At 40.1% G+C, this 25,957-nt stretch overlaps 2 protein-coding genes across 3 annotated transcripts in view; both read right to left on the reverse strand.

Annotated features, from left to right (window-relative positions):
- Nucleotides 1–2,678: 2,678 nt before the first annotated feature.
- On the reverse strand, nucleotides 2,679–19,341 carry mapre1b (microtubule-associated protein, RP/EB family, member 1b). Of its 2 annotated transcripts, none has more exons than XM_030055493.1 (7): nucleotides 19,169–19,341; nucleotides 14,890–15,020; nucleotides 13,085–13,230; nucleotides 10,123–10,324; nucleotides 9,460–9,569; nucleotides 8,778–8,930; nucleotides 2,679–6,003 (listed from the first exon to the last, which is right to left on the reverse strand). In XM_030055493.1, exons 2-7 carry the CDS (start codon nucleotides 15,008–15,010, stop codon nucleotides 5,953–5,955), a joined length of 783 nt encoding a protein of 260 aa, XP_029911353.1. In that variant the 5' UTR covers nucleotides 15,011–15,020; nucleotides 19,169–19,341; the 3' UTR covers nucleotides 2,679–5,952. The 2 variants fall into 2 exon arrangements, with proteins under 2 accessions (XP_029911353.1, XP_029911352.1); XM_030055492.1 differs by having other exon boundaries at nucleotides 14,890–15,024; nucleotides 19,169–19,339.
- Nucleotides 19,342–20,574: 1,233 nt separating this feature from the next.
- LOC115362278 (uncharacterized) overlaps nucleotides 20,575–25,957 on the reverse strand; it is a 29,484-nt gene continuing 24,101 nt past the window's right edge. Inside the window, exons 24-27 of the mRNA XM_030056136.1 lie at nucleotides 25,661–25,746; nucleotides 25,339–25,408; nucleotides 23,970–24,091; nucleotides 20,575–22,573 (exon numbers count right to left, since the gene is read on the reverse strand). Coding sequence (XP_029911996.1) covers nucleotides 22,006–22,573; nucleotides 23,970–24,091; nucleotides 25,339–25,408; nucleotides 25,661–25,746 — 846 coding nt within the window. The 3' untranslated portion in view covers nucleotides 20,575–22,005. The remainder of the gene's footprint in view (nucleotides 22,574–23,969; nucleotides 24,092–25,338; nucleotides 25,409–25,660; nucleotides 25,747–25,957) is intronic.

The raw sequence follows: 25,957 nt of genomic DNA on the forward strand, positions 1-25,957 counted from the left end.
GATATTCTCAGACTGGAGCTGCTCGGTGAAGCTGTAATCCTCTGGACAGGTGAGGACCAGGCACCTTGTCCACTGGGTTTTCACATTAAACTCCATAAATATCAGCTGCAACCAAAAACTGTTCAGACAGGCCACCAGGGAAGCAATAACTTTCAGAGTGTCTGACTTATTATTCACCGGTCCTGTCCTCACAGGGCGGCGGGCTTTGTGTTTGGACTGAAGCCAGACACAAGGGCTTTGTGAACTGGGCAGAAAAAGAAAACAAAAACAAAAACATAAGGTTTAATTTTTTTTTTTTTTTTGTTAATAATTTAATTTATAATTGGTTTTCTGGTAGATGTAGTTATTCATGTATTTATTTTATTTATTTTCAGCTGCCTATTTTTTTTTTTAATCTCTTTTGCATCCCTCTGTTTTCCTCCCTGCTGTGTTTTGCATTATTTGTTTTGCTTGTTTTAACCATATCATCATTTTACCTTCATTTTTTAAATTGTTTTTATTGCTATCTCTTTATTTTTTATTTTATTATTAGGATTAGTATTGCTGCTGTTGCTCTCATAAGTTTTGAGAATGCACCAACTTAAACACATGAATGAATGAAGCAGGTAATATAAGATTTTCCTCCTGCAGCTCCTTGTTGTTTGTCATGAGTTTAATGACTGATTCAAGAGAACTCATTTGAGGGATTAATTTGGGCTTGAAATCTACGCTGAAATGAAGGAAATAATAAAAAAAATGAGCAAATGCATGGAGCATGTTGTCGATAATAAAATGAGCTTCACACGATAACTAGAGAGAGATGAACCTGGGAATGCACACACTACACACACACAGGACAGGCCAGCTGTTTTAATACTGTTTTATTGTTTGTAAGAAACTTGATTCGGCAAAGAATATAACAAACACAATAATAATTCAGAAGAAACAGCAGACAGAGAGGGAACAGCCTACAAAGACAGAAGGGAGAGTCGGTGGCGCGCGGCTCACAGTGTGCAAGAGAATCGTCACTGATTGTTGGTGGGGGGGAGAGGTCAGAGGTCAGATAAGCACCAGCATCACCTTAAAGTCATATTTCACTTTGGCCTTTTCACTTTTCAGCACACAGACACACACACACCTCCACAGTGACTCTGGAGTGGTCAACCTCTGACTAACCTGAGGATCTGACGGAAATATCACCACAGTCTTATAGTAAATTAGCCAGTTAAAGCAAGAGATTGGTGGTGATACCATGAGCGGCTAAGGGTGTGTTGTATGTGTGTGTGTGTGTGTGTGTGAAAACGTGGTTAACCAAAGTGTAATATCAAACACCATGCAGAGACAAGTGCCCTTCGGATTAATTAACACTCACAACATCGTTACCATCAGTTAACCAGACAGGAGTCAAATACGAATTCAAATATTTTGTTGATGTGTCCAAAACGTTTCCAGCCCCCAATCAAAAGAAGACATTGTCAGCTTATCTCATTAAGTTACAACAACCACTTCACCAGTGACTGAAATGATTACAGTTAGTATATTTGCGCCTGCAGTTGTAATTAAAAACGGAGCATCATCGGCAAACAGTGGTTACTGCAGAGTGGAGCTAGCACTTGGCACTGGGTTGGGTAGAGGGCCACTTTGTAAACATGGAGGCTACTCCCCTTAACTTTGCATAACAAAACGCACTCGTTCACTAAAGACAGACAAACACACCTCACTATTCATTTTCGGGACAATTTAGGTCACCCAAGTTACTGCTCTGTATGAGGTTTCAACTCGTTTGCAGAGTGTCAAAGACAAAGCCGAGGGATTTTTTCCGTTTAAGCTGTGTGTGTCCGGGCTGAACGGTCAGGATTGAGGTTCATCGGTGCGTGCGCGTCGGTCCTCAGCACGATGAGATTTGTCTCGGCTCTAACCCTCTAAACACTATCAAACATGAACGGGTTTCCCAAAAGCAATCTCTTAAACAACAGGATTTTCTTTTGCAAATACCTATATGGCAGCCACAAACACTGACTAATTGATTTTGGCTCGTTAAGGGTGTATGTGTGTGGGACAGAATGGAGTCAAACAGAATTGTAATGAATTCGTAGCGTTTATTTTAACTTGTTTGCTTGGAGTACCAGATAGAGGCGGGGCTTAATCCCCATTACAGCTGAGAGTGTGTAATCCAAGTCGTTCAAACCAAAATACATCAATTTAACTTTAAAATACTTTCATGGGATTGTATGAACTTTCACTTATTCAGAATACCGTCACATTTGGGAAATCCCACCCACTGAAAACCAAACATATGGAATTATATGCACAAAATATCCAACACAAAAGCCAAGCTGGCGGACTTTACACCCTGTCCGTCGGCTTTGAACGAGACAGGGAGGATCCTGGCGCTGAAGAGAGGCGTTTGGGAAGCCCTGCACATCAACGTCTTCATATCTACATCACCACATGACAAGGCCGACCGTGCTCACAAACAGGAAACAACCACAGTTTTTTTTAACGGCTCAGTGATTTTATCTGAGTTTTTTGCACCTTCAGAATCGTTGTGCACTTTAAAAAAAAAAAAAAAAAAAGACAAGCACAGCGATATTCTTGATATTTTTGAGAGTCTCAGAAATCAGAAATACAATAATGATCAACATACATTCTGAAAACAAAGATTTGGAAATGGTGATTTCAAAAGTAAATGGACTTAATTTTTTTTTTTTTTTTTTTTTTTGAAATTTTAGATGCAGTCTTAAAAGAAGGCAACTCAGAGTTTTAAAAAAACAAAACAAAATGACATCCAGGTACCCCTCACACCTGACAACATTCAGTCTCTCTTTTCCATGTCCGTGTCTCTTTAAGGCGTCAATCAGCCCTTCGTTTTTGGTAGCAGACAACCAGCAAAAACCACGCAGCTACTGCACCTCAATACGTTTCCAAGCTACCAATTTCAAATTTTGTCTGTCACAATTTTTCAGGAACATCTGAGTCTATGCTGGCTCTTCTGTTTTTATTTTTTTCCTCTTCTAAAAACACTGCATTTGCTACAAAAGTTGCTGTTATAGATTTAAAGCCAAGGCAGCTTAAGGCAATGAGACAACAGCTGAATATCTGACAATGTCTTGACACTGATTTCTAGAATTTTCCGTTTACGTTGCAGAGAATCGGCAGTGACGTGGACCGACTGGTAGGATCTGTATCACCAGTGCTGAAACAAGCATATACACAGATTTTGCAGGCGACTTTTCACAAGAAAAAAGGCTACCAAAAAGAAAAATACTCAACTCATCATTTGGAAGCCTATAGATTGTTGCTTTTTAGTTTAATTTGTCTGCATATTCCACTACAGATGCTAGTCGTCTAACCATTTTGTCCACTGCAGAAGGGAACTTTGTGTGTTTCATGCGACGCTGGTGGCAAAATTTTCAAAACACACAAAGTAATTCACCAGAAACGCTTGATTTCATCGATTGACATTTGATGGAAGATGGTAAGTCTGCTGCAACCCCAACACATCGACGCTTCTGTCCAAAATACCTCCAATCACTTTTATTTTCAGACCCTGGTAAAAAATATAGAACTGTAACAGTACAAACATTTGTCAGAGACAGCAGGGCAGTACAGTGACATAAAAGAAAAAATGTTTTTAAGAGAAGTGTATTTTTTGTGAATAAGGCAATTGATAAACGTATAAAATCTCAGGCAGTTTCAAATTGCATTTCATGCATTTTTGGCGTCTGATTGTGTTCTAATCTCCACATAAATCAGCCTGGAAATGATCATTTGAAACACATCTGTGCATCTAGTGGAGGACAACACACACACACACAGACACACACACACGGTTATTATTTTTCTGAAAAATACAAACCAGTAACTACACGCGTTATTTTAATGTGATGATGTTAAGAAAGCATTTGTGCAAATTCAATACCAATGTGTCGTTCCAAACTAGATGTCAATATCTGAACATGATGATTTTAAGAGTGCAGTGGAGACTTCCTTCTCAAACTGGACCATTTATCTGAGGAAAAAGGGGCAAAAGACACTGAAGTGTGTGTTCCCCCAAAGGAATATGCCTTTGATGCGGCAAATCGATAACTCATTGATCCCATATAAGTTATTTATCATATTGTGGTTTGGGGAGGAAAAAAAAAATATAATCACACATTAGAAATTAGGCAGGAAAGTCAAAGTTTAAGGCTGCCTGGTAACAGCTGACAGAGCAGAGAAACTCATCAGCTGCAGCCAAAGTTGATATTAACTTCTTGCCTGTTAGGAATTATTAGTGTTGGCTGGGGGCCGAGTTAAGGGTCACTGGTAGAAAACAATTTGGATGCTTTAAAAAAAAAAAAAAAAAAAGAGCACTGCAAAAGACGATCAGAACATACAAATAGATCACCCTTGATCATGCAATTTTCTAACTTGTTTTTTGTATTTTCTATTAAATATCCGACACTTCATCCACCACTTCAGCTGAAAAAAAAGTTAAGCCACTTTCCTGGAATGAAGGATTGCACATTTAAGAAAGGCCCCAAGTATCTGAAATGTGAAGACCAAGGCTTAGTGGGAAAACAAAGTGGGGAGGAGAAGGAAAAAAGAAAACTGACTTATTAACAAAACAGCAACCACATACAATATCCAAAACCCTTTTCACTATTTAAATGACCATGGAAAACACACTTCTCCACACAAGTAAAACGTGACAAACAAGAGTGATCATTGAGGAAGAGTGACAAAAACGCCACCTGCACAGAGAACAAATGTACAAAAAAGGTGAGTGCATGACTGACAGGTGCCAATAAACTCTTCAATTCCCCAAACAGACACATACAACAGGAGAAAGATGTAAAAAAAAAAAAAAAAAAAAAAAAAAAAGGGGGGAAGAAAAGGAGCACAAAAAAATGAAGTAAAACAGTAGCATAATCTTACAAAACAGCTTTTTGCTCTTCTGAAGCAGAACAGGCCAAAATCAAGATGGCTGCATTAGCGTCCTTGGTCATGAAGGAGAGATTATAGATGGAAACAGGCCAAAAAAAAAAAAAATCAACCCAAACTGCTGCCTCGTCCCAGACGTAACCCCGAGCCAATACTTGGGAAATACAGGTTTTGTTTCACGTCATTTTGCATAGATACACATGCACCAACTGGGTAGTGTCAGGGTGCATCTTACTGGCCAACAATGTAATCAGTGTTTCTAAATGCCTGCTCACATGAGGTTATCATCTGTTGCCACGTGGAGTCAAATATCTAATGTCTAGACGCAATGCGTGTTTGGATTTGGGTCACCAATAAACGATCCAAAACTACATGTTTTGAATGGGAATGCAAGCACAGAGACGAGCGTTTCTCCTGCTCTGCCCCGCCTTTCAGTGCATCTTCCTCCAATCGGGTAAAAGCAAAACTGGAGCAGCACAAGACGGCTCTGTGGTGACATCAAGCAAAGACGAAGGGTCGAGGTTAGTCTGGGACAGACTGACTGACAAGACAGACAGCAGGCTCTTCAGAGGAGGTTCTTCACGCTTGATTTGTTTCAACTTGATTTTTTTTTTTTTTTAAAACATACTCACACGCATACATACACAAAAAGAACTTTTTTTCCATACTGATGTCCGTTTCAAAAACCAGATATGTGTTATGACATGATCTGGTTCTGCGAGGGAAGGGATTACATGTGAAGGTGAGGGATTAGGGTTCTCGGCAGAGACTGAGGCCTCGGTTGATTGCTGACTGGGGCGTTGGCCGGGTTTCATCTCGTAGGTTTGAGGAAAAGTGGAAGTCGAGCTGCTGGGTTCAGGCAAGGTAAGGGCCACAAGTCAGGGTCGGGGGTTGTGATTTGATAAAAGCCAAACCGGGCATCTTGGCTTGAGGAGGTATCTGGAGTTTTGGGTACGACTGGGTCAATGTGGTAAAACTGGGCATGTAAGGTAGAAGTGGGTTGGTAGACCAGGGCGTCTAAGTGAAAGTTGCTTGCAGTCTTGAATGTTAAAACTCCTCCTGGTCCTCTGATTCAGCATCTGGTATCACGAAACCCTCCTGCAGGGACACAGAGAGAAGACGACATATTTAGGACTCATGATCCCCAACCAATTAACTACCAGATATGAACAATGAGCCTTGTGTTCTGTCAAAAATCAGATGGATATATCAGCCAACGTGAACAGAAATAGAGATCAGGTAAACTGGAATGGTGTGTGGACCGTTAACAAGCTTGCGGGCTGGGCAAAACGGTCCCTATGTGAAATTTTCATGGACCTCAGCTATAAACAGCCCATCAGATTAGTGCGCTTCCATGTTTCCCCGACTGATGTCGCAATATCTCATCAAATAGTTCAATAGGGAAAAATAATATTCCAAAAAGCAGGAATCAGTCATGTTTTTCAGTGTTTTAATTTACAGCGACTGCAACATGAACATGACTGAACAGTTCCAGTTGAAACACCACTAATTCTAAATTTGCTAATTAAAGCAAAGATTTATATAAAAATGCAATCATTTATTTACTGATCATATGAAAAGAGATTTCAATATGTCAATAACCACTATCAATGAACAAAAAAAAAATTGGAATTTTGGATGGTTTAGAGGAAGCAAACAGAGATGGTAAAGAATAGGAAGGATATACAGAAGATGATGGTGTATGGAAGAAAAAGGCAGCGAGAAACTAAGTGTGACAATAAATATGGGCTTTGTTGCAAAAAAGGAAGTGTGATGAGACAGTGAGGAAGAGAAGCAGAAAAAAAAAGGATCTGCCTAACTTCCCTATTAAAACAAGGCCTTTAAAAAAAGACTGAGTGATTAACATTTACTTGAGATTCAGACCCACTGCTCTGAAGCACACGAGGAAAAGAAAACCCCCACCGTCTGTTCTGAGGTCTGGAAATGCAGTTTCCTTCCGAGACAGGTTTATTTCACCAATCAATATGAACCTATTAACTGATGTGTGACAGTAAGTCATGAGCTGTGCCGAATTCAATCCAAAGTAAGTGCATGGTTTCATTAAGCCAGCAGAATGTCCATGCACGACATTTTCTTATCTGCCTCTCTCTCTACATGAGGCAGTCGTGCCTCCTCAGTCTGAATCATGCAGCTTTCATGTCTGAGACATTTCCTTGGAGCTAAATCCTGACAACAAAAGAATGCTTCATGGGTAAAATGGAAAGAAAAGGATGCAAATTCTTCAAAGAAAAAAACAAAGGAATAGTGATTCTAGTCCAGAGCAGAGCTCAAGTAAAATACTGACCATGGACAACTTGTTCCCTGTGTCAAACTACATTTTTAAAAAAGACCCCTCCAGATGTATTATAAATTTTGTGTCTATTAAATCATTGTTTGATATGTTGATTCTGAAAACAACAACCACAACAAAAAAAACAAAACAAACAAACAAAAAAAAACTGTATTAAATAACTAAGAATAACTTGAAAACACCTCAACTTCCTGATCCTCTTTGGGTTTGCAAGAGTCGATGAATATGCAAATTTTTGACAACTAAACAAGCTACTAAACACTGCACCTCATCCTGTGATGGCAACAGGAAGCATTGAGGAAATACAGCTGCACATCAGACTGAGCTCACTGTGCATCAAAAAACAGACACTTGCTGATGTGTCTGAATGGTTTATTTCTCAGTTTGTTTATGTTGCTGTCAGCCTGCAAGTGTCAAGTGCACCGTAATGTTAGTTACGGTTAATGAACATGTTATTATTATTATCATTTCTTTGGTTTGGGTCTAGAACGCTTGTGAATTGCGGTGCCCAACGTCTGTGGTACAAATGATCACACTTCAAAGTTTCAGCCTCAGTAAATAAGCGACATGCCGTTCCTGTGGTGGAATTTTAAGACGGCATCAGCAGTTGTTAACAGCAGAGCAAATGGGCTTTAAACTGGCATTGAACTAAGCCCATAGTTTACAGAGGACATTTAAAGCCTAATCTAAGGTCAATAAACACATACACAAGGACTCACTTGGGTGAGCCAACTAATTTGATGAAAACTATCCACTGCATGGATATATACTATGATTTTTCCTGTTATAAATCGTAAATGGACTGCACTTCTAAACTGCTTTTCCATTCGACTGACTACACGAAACCCTTGTTTCTGCAATGTTTTTGCATAACATTCCCCCTATTCACACACACATTCACACACTGACAGTTATGTCTGTCATCTGATCATTTTGTGTTTACATCTGTAGTCACATTAGTTTGTGCCAGACTGTAACCCACTGAGCATTTGGCAGGAGACGGCTCTGCTTTAGGGAGCTATTAGGCTAAAAACCACGGCCCTGCTAAGAAAACATGCAGCACAATCAGATCATAGCAAGCTGTTCAAAACTGAGTTTTAATATTGTAGTGTTAATAATCAGATATGTGACTTTACTTTTGATTAAGCAATTGCTGCAAATGCGCCTACTTAAGCGCTCTGGTGGCTCTCTCTCCACTGTACTGATCCGTGCGCAGCAGCTTTCCCCGTCTTGGAAGCATAAGCATTCCTGTTTATTTAGAGCGCGTTTATCCCGGTAGTTAAATCATGAGACCACACAACAACACGAGTGCGAGGTTTTCGCCTGTCATCTCAAGCGATTAGCAGTTGTTTTTCAAAAACCGCTTGAAAACGGCTTGCCAGTTCTTGGTGTAAACAGCTGACTGGATGATGTTTTCACTCAGCTCATAGCTCTATAATGTAAAGTAATGATTTTCCTCCCCATCAGAGTTGACACAAGAGGGTTTTGGGAATTAAAAGTCTGCATTTGAACGCCGGGGAGCAGTTTTGCAACAGTCTCACAGAAACAGATCTGGACTCACGTCTGTGGCGTAGAGGATGTCGATGATCCTCTGCAGCGTGGGGTCGCCCTCTCCCTCCTTCTCCTGGCAGATTAGCTCGATGTTCCGCAGCTTGCCAAAATAAAAGTCCCTCTCCTTCTCCATGTCCTGAATGGTAGACCTCAGCATGTCCACCTGGAAAATAATAAAACACCAAGACAACAACATTTAGCACCAGATTTTCCAACCTGCTCAGAAAAGAGGAGGCATACGTGCGCTCTTTTAATAAACATGCTACTGCTGTTGCAATGGAACGGTTTTGCTCTATTGCTTGTGAGAAGCTGTACACTTAAACGTTGCCTAATGCCCAAAATAATCCCCATAAAGCTGTAAAGGGCTCATATCAGGATTTGACAAATATGAGCTTTCAAATTTGACACCAATATTTTGCACTGAAGCTGCTGATAGAAAATATTCAATATTCTTTAATTTTCATGCCAATTTTTCTTTTTCCAGAATTCATTTTTTGAAAAAGAATGAGAACAGAATGAGACACTAAAACACAATATTACTAACATCTGGCAATAACATTTTCACCCACTCACAGATTGACATTTTTATTTATTTTGAATACTTACTTTGAATTCTGATTCTGATTAAGCATGAGTGAAGGATTCCTTTCAGTTTGATCTCTGCAAAAAAAATCAATCACTGGCGTACTGACCTCATGCATAAGCTCTGCCCTCTCCTCGTCGGCTCCTCCCATCCCCGGCCTCCTCGCGCTTCCGGGAGCCATCTTGGGTGCTACCTTGGCAACAGCTGCCCTCTGGGGAGCTGAGGAGAGACGAGGAGCACAGGGTCAGTGTAAAGATGACAACATCAGCAGTCCTTCACGCCAGAGCTGAACTGTTTATCAATGTCCCTCCATTAGTTGATTAGTTTGCCTTCCATTTCAGATTAGATTTAGAGGGCTGTCAGTGTGTGTAATCAATCATGCACAGATAATCAATACTCTCCAGATACAAGAATGCACAAACATGCTTCATTTTGAAAGCCTGCTGGTGAAGGACGATGACAGGTGATGGTATCAAATGTACTAACTACATTTTCTCCCCAAATCATCAACATGAATAATGATTCATAACCTCAATAAAAAATTCTCAACAACATTCTCTCAAGTGTCCATTTGTATCCCAAGTTTTGAATCCCAGTTAGGGCTCTTTACCTGCCAAAGGTTGCAAAAAAACAGAGAAACTGATTAACCACAGTCAAAATTTAATTTGTTAGTTGCAATTTCCCACTGCTGGTAATCATTTTCAGCTCTCTGTAAGAGACTGTCTCCATCTGTTTGTGTCACTTTCTCGTCTGTTGTAGTGTGAGCTCTGACCTTGGTTGAGGATCTTCTTGGGGGGCTTGTTGAGAGCAGACATGGTAGGGTTGGCTGCGGGCATGGCGTCCTGGCCCTGCCGCGCCTCCACAGGGTCGTAATGCTTTCCATCGTAGTTGGCGTCGAAGAACTTCTTAAACCACTGGACAAACTCAAAGTTGTCCTGGAACTTTCCCTTCACCAACTTGTCTACTGGAATGATCTGGAGGGGGAAGGAGAGCAGAGGATCAGGACCAGGAGCGTGCCCAGAACTCTGGTGCGATTCATAATAAGACGGAACAGGATGTTTGGACTGGCATCACGCCTGGTCGCCCCGCTTAGCTCATAATCTGATTTCTTTGTTTGCATTTTGGCTGAAAATGAGTCATCAGGTAAAATCCTCAAGGGTAAAATCCAGCCTAAAAACTAACATGGTTAAAACATGGCCACTGATGATGCAACTTGCATTGCTGGGTCCCTTTTTTTGCTGCTATATCTAGCTTTTTCTTGTGGATAACTGGCCAAACCTATAGTGTTTCCAGTGCTGCTATAATGGGGTTGAAAGCATAAATATTTTGTCGATCGAAAAAGGCCAAAGAATTTCTTTCTATCTGTAGATTAATTTCTCCACCATGGAAGCTAATAACAGGCCAGATTGCAATGTAGCCACAACAAATGCTGTATTTTGAAAAATGAAACATTTTTAGAAATGTAGAAAATCACGTATTAAAGTAGAAGTAAATTGGACAAGATGAGGAAAAAATAGTAATGCCAAAAAGGAAAATTACTGTATGTCATAAAAAATAACTCCTGGAATACACTGAACATCACAACATAAAATAATCTAGATTCTAATCAAGAGTCTAGATTATGAATGTGGCAGACTTGCTTCAATACAAAAATCCATCTAAGTCAGCAGTGCTTTTCTGTGACTGTCAGCAGCCATCCTTCACTGTGACACTGATGCAGAGGGCAGCTAACAAGCTGCCAGAGCCAAATTACCAGCTAACAGTGTAGGGTTTGTATTGGACGCCAGTGAAGATGCCAATATGCCTTCAATACTGGCACAGAAAAGCAAACAACAGGCCTGCCAGAATGGCTGAGAGAGAAAGGCAACAACAGGAAAAGAAACAGCAAAGAAGGGGGTGGGGAAGTAAATGCACTTAACCGGTAATGGAGGAAGCTGACATCATTACAACACACACACACACACACACACACACACACAACGAACCGCAGTGAAGTCCAAAACACAGAAACAATGCCTCGGATTATGTCACAACACAAAGAGATCCTTTACATGTTCATGTATCTGCGACATCTGGGCTTTAAACTCAGCCCAGTCATTTCTAACACTGATATGCTGGCCTCCCACCCGTCTAATGAATAAATACACGCACATCACCCATCTGGGCCTGCAGGACAATAAAACGAGTAAAAACAAATGGGATTACAGGAAGGAAGATGAGGCTATGAATAAATAATGGTATGACTGCCAATAGCCCGACTGAAAAGAACAAGGAATAAGCAGAATCTGCCTTGCCATTCAAAATCTTTGTTGGCCCACTTATGTTTTTTGACAACATAAAAAGGTAAATATCTAAAAGTAAAAATGTTACAGCTGAAAGGCTGACAAAAAAAACTACCACGGTGGTAAGAAAAGTAAGATAATCAAATAACCTAAAAGGGACAGAAAAGATGAGGTTTTATTGTTTGAAGGCAATAATTATCGTTGCACATGTATACTTTTGAAGAGGGGAGCTAAAACTACAGTGTAGTTATGATATAGACAAATGACATGTTCTGCCCTCACACGACATCCCTGCCTCCTTTCTCAGGCCAGCAGCTGAACTGCGTGGCTGTCAGAAAGAGCAAGTTATTATGTCGAGATGCCTGGAGCATAAAGAAAACCCTCATGTTGGGCACTTCCAGGGCTGTTCTGCCTGTAATGTTGTTATTTTTTAGATACTCTATCTGTATGAAATCTTAATAGGGTAAGTTAACTTCTTAAAATACACACCAGTATTAAAATAACTTCAATAATGTTTCTAATTCAGTAGCACATGCTGATAAAAAAAACAAAAAACAGTCATCCTACCAGTGGAAAGTTAAAAGGAGCCCCAGGAGCACAGCTTGAGACTGAAAGTGACAGGTATTTTGAATTATTTATACAGATGATGCTTAATACTGCATTTTCTGTATGTTTTTTTGTTTTTGTTTTTTTTTTTTTTAATTTCTGACCAGATATACACACAGGGAAAGAAAAGTTGGTGCAGAGACGCTGGTTGCATACCTTCAAGGTGAGTTTACAATCTGTGTTTACGGTCACATGAAAACATTATGGACTAAATTGCAGAATCCAAAGCATGACAGAGCAGCTAAGAAAGTGCTGGGAAAAACAAAATGAGTCATGAACAGACCGATCAGCTGACAGGGCGGGGAGGACTCGATTTGGACCGTGTATGTTGACAGCAGCACCAAAAGCCTGCTGGGAAATTAGCAACAGGCCAAATACTACGAAATGCTGGCTCTGGACTTCCAGAACGTGTCTGCTGAAGTTTGGAGAACAACACCCGCTGTGAGCGAGGCACAAAACATCAGGTTCCTGCTCTTTTAGAATCAGGGTTTCTACATCATTTCAGTTTCAAAACTTCACCCTTCCCAAACTTTAATTTCTCTAGTTGATTAATTTTTTTTCTCAATATAATTTATCCAAAATATGATTTACGGCTGCTAAACATAGCATTATCACTCTACTGATACAGATTCATCTTTGATTCGTCTTGACAAATGTGAGAAGACATGGGTGGAAGATGACAGAAGGTGTATAGCTCTAGGTACACTGAGACAGCACAATTTACAATTTACAAACTCATCAAGACCTTTCAAGTGAATTTTCCATTTATTTCCTGTCTAATGTGCTCTTTACATGTAAGCAGTAGGGAGGAGCACTATAATTTGCCATTTGCATGCAGCGGCTTACTTTTTCGACTCCCATCTTTTTGAAGGAGGCCTGTAGGAGCTTGAAGTTGTGGATGAATTCGTGCTCCAGCTTGGCACCGAATTTGACTTTCTTCAGAGGCACAGAGTTAGGGAAGAGCATGTCCATAAATTGGCAGTATGCAGCACCTGGATGCATGAAGGGGCACACAGAAAAAAACATGAGAAAAAAGCACAGATGTGTAGTAATAACGGTGGTATATATATAAAAAAAAATCATCTTCACAAGGAGGGAAATGTCTGTTGAAGAATACTGAATTCATGAAAAGGGAAAGCACATCATGGTCCTGTAAAGCGAAGACGGCAAAGGAAGATAAAAATAGATCTCATCTTTAACCCTGCTGAGAGCTTCTATTTAAGTGACAGCACAGACAACAGACTTTTTTATTTAACCTCTGATGGTAATCTGGGCCCTTACTGCACACAAAAACACTTTCACATGTCGCAACTGAAGCCCAAGTCTTCTACTGTACACAGCAAGCTTAAACCAATAATGGAAGAGTTCATTTGGAAAACCAGTTGTATTCATTTCTACAAAGAATTTTTTTAAACAGATAATGTTTTCATTAAAAAAAAAAAAAAAAAACAACATACTAGTAGGCTAATACACAGGCAATATTGGCTTTGTGACAATTTTGGATGATTCAGAAAGTAACATGAGATCAAACAGTCAGTTATTTCTTTTCAGGAATGGCATTGTCTGTTTTTGCAGATAAACTCTTCATTTCTCTCCCAGTCCTAAACACAAAAACATTCAAATCAACACAAATCCACATTTATTAGTTTTTATACAATGTTACCAATGCCTTCATATTTATTGATATTCTGCCCCCTGAAGTTTGCAGAAGTCCAGTTTCCACAATACCAGGCCAAACCAAAATGCATGAACCTGGACATATGACATTTATTTTGGGGGAAATAAGTAAGCTAAAATAACATATTAAACATTAGTCTATGGGCATAAATCAAATAACACTGAAAAGAAAATTATCAAGTCATTAACTTACTACATTTTAAAAAGGACATAAAATATGACTTCTTTTAATTTTGCTTTAATATGTACATATATATATATATATATTCCCAAACGGCAGATAATCTCATCTTGGACCAAAAGTCTTCATCTGCATCTGAAAATCCTGTTGAGTGATAGTTCTGTCCACGAGGGATTAAAGCAGCTGTGCAGCCGTCTACTGACACGCCCTTTTACTTACACACTAAGAGTGTGGGTTTATACAGTCACAAGCCATGGACAGACAATCTGAGCCACTCAAACATCAGCAGGAAAACAATGAAATGAAGAGGGGAGAGAAAATTTTAACAAAACAGTAAAAAGACTACAGATCGACAACAAAGGTCTCTATTAAAATAAACTCAATAACGGAAAAGGCTCATTTGCATTTTCATTTTCAGGGCTTTTGATTGTTTAAAGACAGATTTATACTAGTACTGAGCAGTAATTACATAGTCCTCCCAATCAAAACATTCACTTTAATCTAGAAGTCCAGTCTCCTAGGTGAGGCTACGTGATACTAGCGTTAACATCACTTCAGCATCAGGACATTTTAACAGCATCAAGCGGAACGTGATCTCATCCCATTTGTTCAACACCGGGGCCAAATATCTGCGCTGTTAGCTTTGGGTGAGCCCGTTACATCATGATGATAAAATCTGCTCTCCGGTGTCTGATGTAATCCCAATGGTCTGGTTTCCACTGCAGGGCCAAACAGGGACAACCGGGGCTTAGTCAGGAAACACACACACACACACAGAAAACACACTTCTTACCTGAACACAGCAGTTCTATCTTGGTGAGGTTTATCTGTAGTGCTTCATTGATCCAGGCCAGCATGTCATGACGACTTAAGTTCTCGCTGGTCACTGAGGTCGAGTATACGTTCACAGCCATGTTCGGTCACCTGCCTGCACAGAGAGGGACAACAGAACATATCTGGTGTCTTTCGAGGCCAAATCAAGCATCGTCTAGGCCTCATAGCATGTGCTCAAGTCAGTGTGGGTTTGACTGGATTGCCTCGATGGCTCTTCAACAATTTTTGTCTTCTACACTGTAACTGTGAACATACTGTTAGGCAAAGGGGGAATCAGCAATAAAATGTAAATTTGGCCTTTGCACATTGGTGTGGCAGAGATATATGAATAAAGCCTTCTTGCTTTTGGTGCATAATTCAGCATATCAGATCAATGTATGAAAGTCACACTCACATCTTCAGTATTTCTCTGGTAGCAAATGCTAGGTCCCACCCTGATTATACAACATCAAAGATAATTTTTTAGTAATTTAACGTCACTTCTGACCGGTTTGTCAATATCATAACCAAGAACTGCCACAAGCACACAGACAGGCAAAAGATCTGCAGGTATTTAAATTGGAAATGATGTGTGGGGAGGCAAATTCTCTTATCGGGAGTGACCTTATAGTCTTAGGTTCTTACCAAGCATTCAGACAGCATGTTATGATAAGTGATATTACAAATTACAAACCACTTCATTTGATGTTGTTGACTGAAATCCAACCGTGTCAAACTGAAAGTAGTGTTTGGTGCAAACGTCAACAGAAACTGTAGTGACTGAGGGTTGAAGTTATCATGTGTGTAATGATAAGCTCTAAAAGAACCAGAGCTTCTTTAAAAAAATCTATCTACTGTCATAGCTGTTGCCATTGACATATAATTTTATTACTGATCAGTGTATTTACATTGCATGAATTACAACTGAATTAAAATCCATTTCTATGATATAAATATAGGTTTTAATACAGAATATCGAATAGGACTGGGCAATATGGACAAAATCATATATCACATATCTTTGACAGAATACTTTGATATCAATACTGTGATGACACTGTAGAGATAACTATTGATGTTCCATAAGATATTTACACACAGGATTCTTGTCAGTAGCGATAAAAATTATGATCAAGCAGCCATTAAAATTGGGAAAGACTGAAGCCATATCATGACATCTAGACTCATATCACAACATCAATATAATACCAATAAACAGCCCAGCCCCTTTTCCAGATCAATGGCTGCTGATCTTCTCTCGGCCTGCTGTCCAGGCCAGGCCAGTGATTTCCTCCACAGCTGGAAGTAATATTACAGGAAACAGTTTCCTTCTCCAGATCTTTTGCATCCTGGTGAATCACCTCTTCATCTTCATAGATAATGTCACTTGTAGATGTGTAAACAGCTGTGTGTTAACCCTCCTATCATCGCTGGGGTCAATTTGACTCCAATGTTTAACGCCTCTAAAAACATGCTTAACATCATTTTTTGCTTCATATTTAATGACTTTTCTTAATTTAATGAGGACAACTGGGTAAACATAAAATTAATATGATTATATGTTTTCAATGTCCTGGACACATTTTGTACACACTGGTTACACAGCTAAAACATAAGAAATATCAACACTTTACACATATTTGTTTTAGTTGTTTTGGATGACACTGATGGACTAACCATGGCACTGATAATCACCAAAACACTTCCCTCTGTTTTTCAGTCCTCGCTGAACATAACCACATAACCTTCAGTAGTGTGAGAACCCCAGATGGTTACTGTGACATCTAGGAGGGAACAACATGATTCCCACAAGAACTTCGAGATATAAAAGGGGTGAGTGGGAGAGTTTATTTTTTATTTAAAGGGCTATTTAGTTGGCCTGGGATGATATGTTTGACTCCTGATTTGATACTATCGCGATACTCGGGCGCCGATTCGATATGTATAGTGATTCTTACATACTGCAATTGGATACTTTGATCTATTGCAATTTTTAATTATCCTCTAGTTTGTAGCTGTAATATTTAATGAGGATTATCCTAAAGGTCACAACAGGTTTATACAGTGACATCAAGTTTGAAAAAAAAAAATGGTCTGACTACAGTGAAATGGCTCCTATGGGGGCTGACATCATCACACATGATTCAATGAAGCCATGAGAGTCTCAGCTTTCCAGTCACATCAAATGTACAATTTTTATTGTAATAATTTTCTGGAGGTTTAATTTACTGGGGTCAAACTGAACCCAACTGAAAAAAAATTAATAAATCTGAGGGTTCCAGGAGGGTAAAGTGGAAATACTGAATCACGTGGGTTACGTCTTTCATAACAAATTGAACTGCTATATCTGCTGTGATGCAGCGGGGCAGGGTTGCCAAGTCCGCGTTTTTTTCTGCCAAATTGGGCTACTTTTTAAGTGTTGCCGCGGGTAACAAATTTTGTCCGCGGGTTGGGCTTGGGCAGACCTGTAGCATAACTGTGGCCTTGTTCAATACAGTTCTGTATGACAGGGACCAGGGCGAGGGATCTCAACATGTCTAAAAAGAAACTGGACAGCACTGTAAATAGTTCAAGTTCATGGAGTATTTTCCCGTTCTTTTTTATGTTGGAGACAGCCAGCAGTTTAACAGGTGAGCTGAATTGATTTTCAATTGCCTTTGCCTGGGAAATTGCCTTTAATGTTTATGATGTTATTTTATAGATATTATAGTGCATTTTGCAATTATAGCAATGCTGTTGGACTTTAAAAGCAACATATATGGATTTTTATAGGCATATTTTGAGTTCTGGTATTGGGCTGATTTTTGGGCCGTTTTTATACCCGGTTGGGCGGGTTTGGGGCTGGTTTTGAGATGCTGTTTGGCTGCTTTTGTCTCACAGATCTGGCAACCCTGCAGCGGGGATTTGTCAATACAACTGCAGCAATTACATGCAGGGTTGCCAAGTCCGCGTTTTTTCCGCCCAATTGGGCTACTTTTTAAGTGTTGCCGCGGGTAACAAATTTTGTCCGCGGGTTGGGCTTGGGCAGTCATGAATAAAGATTCATATTTTGAATGACCAATGTTTATACCCAAATCCTGTCAAACTGACTCCGGGCCAGATCAGCATATAAACTATCTACATATGTCACATGCTCCACAGACAAATAATATGCCAATGCTGTGTGAGGCCACTCAGCACATGACCAATCACATCATCAGCACCACTCAGCTGAAGAAAGGTATCCCATATTATATTTTAAGTTCTGATATACTGTAAATTAAATAGGTGAAAGAACTGTTTCGGGAAATTGCCTTTAATGTTTATGGTGCTATTTTATAGATATAGTGCATTTTGCAATTATAGCAATGCTGTTGGACTTTAAAAGCAACATATATGGATTTTTATGGGCATATTTTGAGTTCTGGTATTGGGCTGATTTTTGGGCCGTTTTTATACCAGGTTGGGCAGGGTTTGGGGCTGGTTTTGAGTTGCTGTTTGGCTGCTTTTGTCTCACAGATCTGGCAACCCTGCAGCGGGGATTTGTCAATACAACTGCAGCAATTACATGTGACGTTACCTCAAATCACTGCTGTCTAACATGTATTTTACCCCAAGATCCATGACACACACACCTGTCACATGATCTATTTAGACAGCACCAAGCGTAGCTGACGTCATAATGTAAAGATGCCGGTGCTCTTACGGACTGACCGACTTCACTGATTAACTCGCAGCAGGCAAACGCAACAGGCCTCTTTAATCACAACTTGCAGGCTAACGTTAGCCGCGGCTAGCTGGTCCTCACCGCTAACAGTGCGCTGCGTTTCCAGCCGAGTCCAACTGCCTGACTCGATAACTTGCTTACGTCAATAGCTGAATTAACGTGGATTAGCTAGCGAGATTAGGGCTAATTTGAACGACACCGGTTGAATCTGTCCATTGACTCGTGTGAGTCAGTTAGTTTGTCAAGCCGCTTCCCCGCCCTGACGCAGCGAGCGGACCGCTAGCTAAAGTTAGCTTGTAGAGGAAACTCCGGCTACTCGGCTCAGGGCGTGTTGTGGCTCTGTCTCACTCATTTAAATCGATTTTAAAGTGTCTGACCACACAGCATAATCCCATGACGTGAAAACTGGCGGATCCGTGCGATGTTCCGAGCCATCTGGCCGGTTAGCTTCATGCTAATTCTGGCTAGCCGAGGAGCTAACGCCGCTATCTGAGCCGGCCGCCCGCTCGCACGCCGGCAAATAAAAGTTCCCGGAGTGAAGCGTTCAGCTCACCTCGAGTCGACTGGCTTTCACAGTTCTCGGAGTGGATGATTTCCTCGCTTCGACTGGACACACTATATCATTAAAATCCTCTGCTCTCTGTTCCTTTCTTCTCTTTCTTCTTGGCAGCTAGCGACAGTCCGTCGGTTCACTCTGCCGGCAGCGGAAGGAAAAGATTCCTCGTCGTCCGAGTGACGTCACGACGTAAATGGGAAACGCCTAAAGGCTAAAGGACGTCTTCCTTTTGTTTTCATTAAAATAAATAAATAATGTTTCTTTATTAACCTCTTAATCCTCCAATCACGATGTTTCTTTCAAAACCCGATGAGTTTATGACTTGGTTTATTTTATTTATTTTGTATTTTATTGCTGCCTTTGTGAAGCACTTTATAACGCTGATTTTGAAAAGTGCACTATAAATAATAAAAAAAAATATTATCATTGTACTAATATCGCCTCAAAATTCTACATTCTCATATGAAAAGCTAGCGTTTTATTCCTCTGCATTCGGGTATCCAAGTAGGACACGTCCTGCGACATAATATATGAATGTATGATCATTAACGAGGATTTACCCCCCGTTATTTTATTTTCTGTTACTTCAGACGCTGTTTTTAGTGATGCTATATTATTTTTGAGCTTTATCAAATGCTTTACTGATTATATATTGATTATTTCCTGATTCAATGGGTGTGGGTATTTTCTCATTGGTGTAATTATCTTTATGGAAAGGGTTATCGTTGTTGATTTTTTTTTTTTTTTTTTTTTTTTTTTGCAGTTGTCACATATATTTTTTGCATTAGGTTGTACTGTTTCCTTGTGTGGACCCCAGGAAGACTAGTTTCTACCTTGGTAGTGACTAATGGGGATCCAAATAAATAAATACATAAATGATTATAGAAATTGAATTTCTATGGGTGTAATCAATTACATCAACATTACCTGCTGGTCTCATAACAGAAAAAGACACTCAGACTTTTTGCAATCACTCAACAAAACATGAGATTCTGGTGTTATTCCTGTAATTTTCACTGAGTAAAGAAGAAAAAACTTTTAAAACATGTTTAAACTGGGATCCACTTTTTAGTTTTAGTTCCAGGATTAAAAAAAAAAGGGGTCTCTCAGTCCTTCTGATCAAAGGTGTCACCTCTTCCTTATTTTTTCCTCAGTTCAAGTACATTCAATGACCCTCCCAGCTCCAGTTCAATAAAAAAAAAAAAAACACACAAAAAAAACATCAGCAGCGCTTATTACTAACAACAGATTTAAGCAAACCATTATTCAATTTCACAAATTTGACCATGTAAAAAATATTTAGAAGATTCTTAAGAGTTGGCAGATCCGTGCTCAGAGGCATGTGCAGCACAGCGATGGTAGAAATGACACATTCCTGAGAATATCTGTCTGATATCTACATACAACTGAAATATTTTCCCGAGGTCAGTGTGTTTGAGGTAACAGGTTCAGTGATTTGGGTAAACATGTTATGGTGACATTAACACACAATACAATCAATAATACACATATGAACCTGGACTTGAGTGAATATGAACAGTGTTGCTCCAAAGTTATTCACATTTAAGAAACTACACTAACAAATGAATGGAAATAAGGAAATAATTAAAACCAATAAATGGTATTTATTTATAAAAAGCAGCAATGACTTAACTCCTTAGTTGACAAAACTGTAACTGGATTTTTCATATTCTGAATATGCTGAATAAAGCATTTATTATGACAGTGTTCATATTTTCCCATGATTTATCACATTATTGATCAGCAGCTTAACAGTCATCAGTGCGACTATTTCATGATTTAACACAAAAAACACAGAAACGTTGAGCGGTCTGCTGGTGAATCACAGTTTTGCTGGTGTCAAAGTGTCAGTGCACGAGTATCTGCAGGCACACAGAGGCCAGAGAGCCGCTCCACACACCACCGCCAATAAAACAACATCCAACTTAATATTACAATTGGATTTTTAAATATAATTCCTCCTAAAAATAAACATAAAAGACACTATAGTACATTACTTTCCGGTTCCCTGAGCTGAGAGAGATAAAAAGGTGTAAAGAGGATGCAGGAGTTTGGACGGAGGAGTCGGCGAAGAGGCGGAAACCAAAACGACTGCTGGTCCATGTGCAGATATGAGCACTCATTAGTTTTAAACTGAATAAAATACAGAAACTGACAATTATAAAGAAAATGTTGAGGAAAACCCAATTGCTCTACACACTGACAAATTGGGGGGGAAAAAAATCTCTTTGTAAAACTAATACTACATTAAATCAAATTCTGGCTTTCTCCTGGAGACAAGACACATGATGTTTTCAGCATCCCAGGAAAACATTGTGCCAATACTCAGTTCTTGGTATCTGTGGCCTAAACCTGTACCACATCTGAGAAATTCAGCTAACATATTCTCATTAACTACTTCTATTCCCAACTCAGTTCATTTAAGAGGTCCAACTACTTATCAAACAAGTACTTCCACTACAAATCCCCAAAAATCTCCAACCTTTAGCGATTTCTGCTGCCAGTAGGAATTGCAATAAAACTGATACTTTTCTCCTGCACAAATTCTGGCAGAGATAAGTTATGGTCTTAAGGTCTTTTGTATGAAGGGGCTGTAAGAATTTAACTTTTAATCTCTTAAACATCGACCCCCAGCTGTGGAGGGAGGAGAAAGACAGAATATGCAGAAGGGAGAAAACAGGAGAAGGATGAAAAGAAATAGGCGAGGAGTGAAACAGAGTATTCGCAGATTTTGTGGATGTCCATCTTTTCAAAACACGCCTTGTCTTCACACGCGTTCAAAAACAAAACCAACGCCATCTATCTCAGCTCCTTCAGTCCTGGAGAGGCTGGGGATGAGGGGGAGATGCTGGGGGTGACGATGGAGGAGGAGGTGGTGGTGTTTGGTGTGCCAGAGCAGGCGACGGAGGTGCTGGAGGAGGATGTGGAAGAGCTGAGAGTAATGCAGGAGGAGCAGGTAAAGTCACAGAGGGGGAGGTAGATATGACAGAGGAGGGGACGTTGGAGGAGGAGCAGGGGATGGCGTCTGTGTTTAAGGAGGAGCTGGGAGGGTCGGAGGTGGAGGTGGAGGGAGAGATGGTGGAGATGCTGGGTGTGTTTAAGCAGGATGTGGAGGTGCTGGGAGGGGTGACGGATGGAGAGCAGGAGGTGCTGGCGGGGTTTAAGGAGGAAATGGTGATGTTGGGAGTGATGGAGGAGGATGAAGAGGAGGAGGAGGAGGTGGCGGACATGGGAGGAAGCTCTTCACAGGCAAAATAGTCCTTCAAGGGAGCGAAGAGGTGGCGGATGACCGGCACGCTCCACGACTTTCCGAGCGCCTTCTGCCTCTGCTGTCGATTCATGTTCCTGACGTCGGTGTAATGTTTGGGGAAACCGAAGATCCTGGAGGAAACACGAGTAGAGGGGCGAGTTAAGAGGCAGCACAGTGTGTTAAATTAAAGCAATAACTCTCAAAGCTGTGTGTGGCATGGTAAATTTAATTTAAAGTACAGCTAGGTTGTTGGAAAAGGGACTAAATATCGCTCCAATTTAGGCTAAATTTTGTTGAGGGAGAAACTGCCATGTCTGTTTCCAGCAGGGTCCCTTGACCTCTGACCTCCAGCTGTGTGAATGAAAATGGGTTCTCTCCCCTTTGCAGACACGCCCACCTTCTGCTAATCCCATGCAGTTTGGGCCCCAAAGCCTGCAGTCCACATGTGTTCTTGTGGCCTGTTGTAAAATGGTGTGTTTGTGCAGACTGGGGCCTAAACAGTCTTGGAGCTGCATCAGTTGGCTTTGACTGGAAAGCTGAGACTCTTGTGGATTCAATGAGCCACATTTGATTCCTGTGTGATGATGTTGGCCCCCATAGCAGCCATTTCACTGCAGGCAGAGACTTTTGTCAAACTGGACGTCGCTGTAGAAAATGACCTCTAGTGACCTCTAGGAGAATCACAGCCTCATCAAACTTTACAGACACAAACTAGAGAATTCAAGAAACAAAAATCGCAATAAATCAAAATATTGAATCACAATACATTTTGAATCGGCACCCAAGTATTGTGACAGAGATAAGTATATCGTCCCAGCCGTAATCATGACAAAGTTGGCCCAAGTGATAGCCAAATAAACGAATAAACAAACAAACAAATAAATAAATAAATACATTTTGCATTACTTTTTCATTTTTAGTAAAGGAGAAAAATAATTAAAATGCTGATGTGATTTTTGTCGAGGTCTGTACTGAACAAACATGCTTTCCTCTGTCTGGAGAATCCGATTTTTAGGCCATGGCATCACTGCCGCACTACAATGCTTCATCTATGCTAATTAATGATATCTATGCACACATTTTACCTGCGATTTGGATATTGCACTGTGGCCACTTTGCTAACTTTTTGATTAATTGTTCTAGTTATAAGGTAGATATGTTGCAGTTGTGAGCCTTCATGGATCTCTTCATCCAACAACGTGTGCTTGTTAACAACTTCTGTAGGTTCATATTGGGTTTTTTTCACTGGTATTTGTGGGTCTTGCCTTTCATTTCATTCTCTTTTTTAAAATATTGTTTTTATCTTAGCTCTAGAGCCACTGCTTTTCTGGTTGTATGTATTCTCCTGTTATTTAATACAACACTTAATCTTGTGAGACCAACCACAAAACTGGCATAAAGCTAGAAGCTAAAGATATCGGAGAAGAGAGAAGAACAGGACTGCAATTATTTCTTGTGTAAATTTACACGCATCTTTGTCTTTGTTTCTAGGAAATTTAAAAACATTTCAAGAAGAAAGCTCCGTACTTCTCCAGCTCGGTGATCCAGAGGATGTCGTCCTTGCCGTTGTCGATGACGGGCAGCACAGAGACGTTCTTGCCCTGCTTCAGAGAGTTGGAGTTGGTGGTGATCGTCCTCACTTTGTTGAACTGCAGCAAAAAAACAACATCAGACAAAAAAAAAAAAGTGACAGCAAAAAATGCAAACTAAGTATTGACAGATTGTAGGTCACATAATACAAGATAGATATGAACTATCTTGGATGGAAATAAATTCTAATTTGCACACACAAACACCCAAAAGATAGAAATCATGGAAGCAGAGATACAAAAGAACATATGCAAACACAAAACATACATGCACAGAAACACAAGCAGCTATAGAGCTGGGCAATATGGACAAAATCTGGTATCATGATGTCTTTGAGCAAAAACCGCTCCATCAATATTGTGATGATATTGTAGGCATGAGATTTTGAATTATCAGTCATCAGTTATGTAGAGGGCTGGATGTGATGAAACAACACAACAGTCTGATTAGTTCAGAAAACTGCATCCCTTAGCTGTAATGCAGCCTTTAAAACCAGGAAAACACTGAACTTATTCCATATCATGATACTGCAATAACCACAAACCAAGACAGCATCTCGACTCACATCACCATATCGGTACAGTATTGATATTTAGCCAGTGGTATTTTGCAGTTAAAGCAAAATTTGTTCAAGTGTTGGGCTGTATAGTTCCCAGAGTGTGACGTAATCCCACATGGTGGTGAAATATCCTCATTAGTTGCTCCATGCTCCCCTGGGCTGCTGATCCACAATACTGCATTGTATTTCTCCATTCACTTCCATAGCAAAACAGCTCCCAAAGGAACATTTTATTACATAAACCTATATGTAGAAAGAGGATTATGCCAAAATAAACAAGTCCTGATGCCCATTTCTTGATGAAATTTAATGGAAAAGGAAGTTAAATCTTTTTGCGTTATGTTACTAATTGAATTGGAAAGTAGATGTGGCAGGTAGTGTCTGAAGCTTGCACCAGGAAGAATCACCCTGATAGTACTTTTACAAATAATTGTAATTACACAAACACAATGTGCACTGGGACTTCTGGCTTTTTATATTGGCATAATTTTCTTTTTAGCGTGTTGTGTTTATGTGCTAAAAGTGTTATTGCGGGAGCTGTGTTGCCAAAGCATGGACATGAATGTAAAGACAGAAATACAGTGTTGTGAACCAGCAGCTCAGGGATGAACACAGCAACTAACAAGGTTACTTTGCCACCATGTGGACTCAAATTCACGCCACTCTCTGCTGTATATAACGAGCAGGGGAAACTTGAGTCCAAACTGAAAAACTCGAGGGAACTGAGTGAGCAAATTAAAGACAAACCCTGGCTTGTCTGCCGATCTCTAAACAGTCCTGCAGGTTCAATTTGTCATTCTGGGAAGCTGTGATGGGCCTGAATGGAGACAAGAACAGCATTTTTTACACACACAACACATCACTTCTCCAACATGTACGATGGGAGTGCGCTCCAGGTTTGACAACATAGACTGAGATCATTAGTGACGTGGCCATAAGGGCTATGTTGTAATTACATAAAAATTGTAAATGAATACTTAATTCCTATTTCTTTTTCTTTTTTGTTTTTTCAAAGTCAAATTCCTCATATGCGTAAACACACTTGACTGCACGTCGTCAAAGTTCATACCTGTTCATCCCGGGGATGTTGCCCCAGAAGTACCGGGCTCTGTGGGCGGGGCTAACTTTGACTGCATCCACCAGCACCGGGTTACACTGTCAACCAGACAGGATGAAGAGTAAGCTCTGAGCCAATCATTTCATCTCATTTTCTAACTGATATGATGAAGTTTGATGAGAAGGAGAGGAAAAGAAACAGGAAGTGTAGAGTAGTAATAATCTCAGAGGTCAGGAGAACTCCTCTTCAAAAAAAAAAAAAAAAATTGGACAAAAAAAAAATTGAAAATTGGTGAGGTCTTTAAGATCC

The sequence above is a fragment of the Myripristis murdjan genome, chromosome 7, assembly GCF_902150065.1.
Source record: "Myripristis murdjan chromosome 7, fMyrMur1.1, whole genome shotgun sequence".
NCBI lineage: Eukaryota > Metazoa > Chordata > Actinopteri > Holocentriformes > Holocentridae > Myripristis > Myripristis murdjan.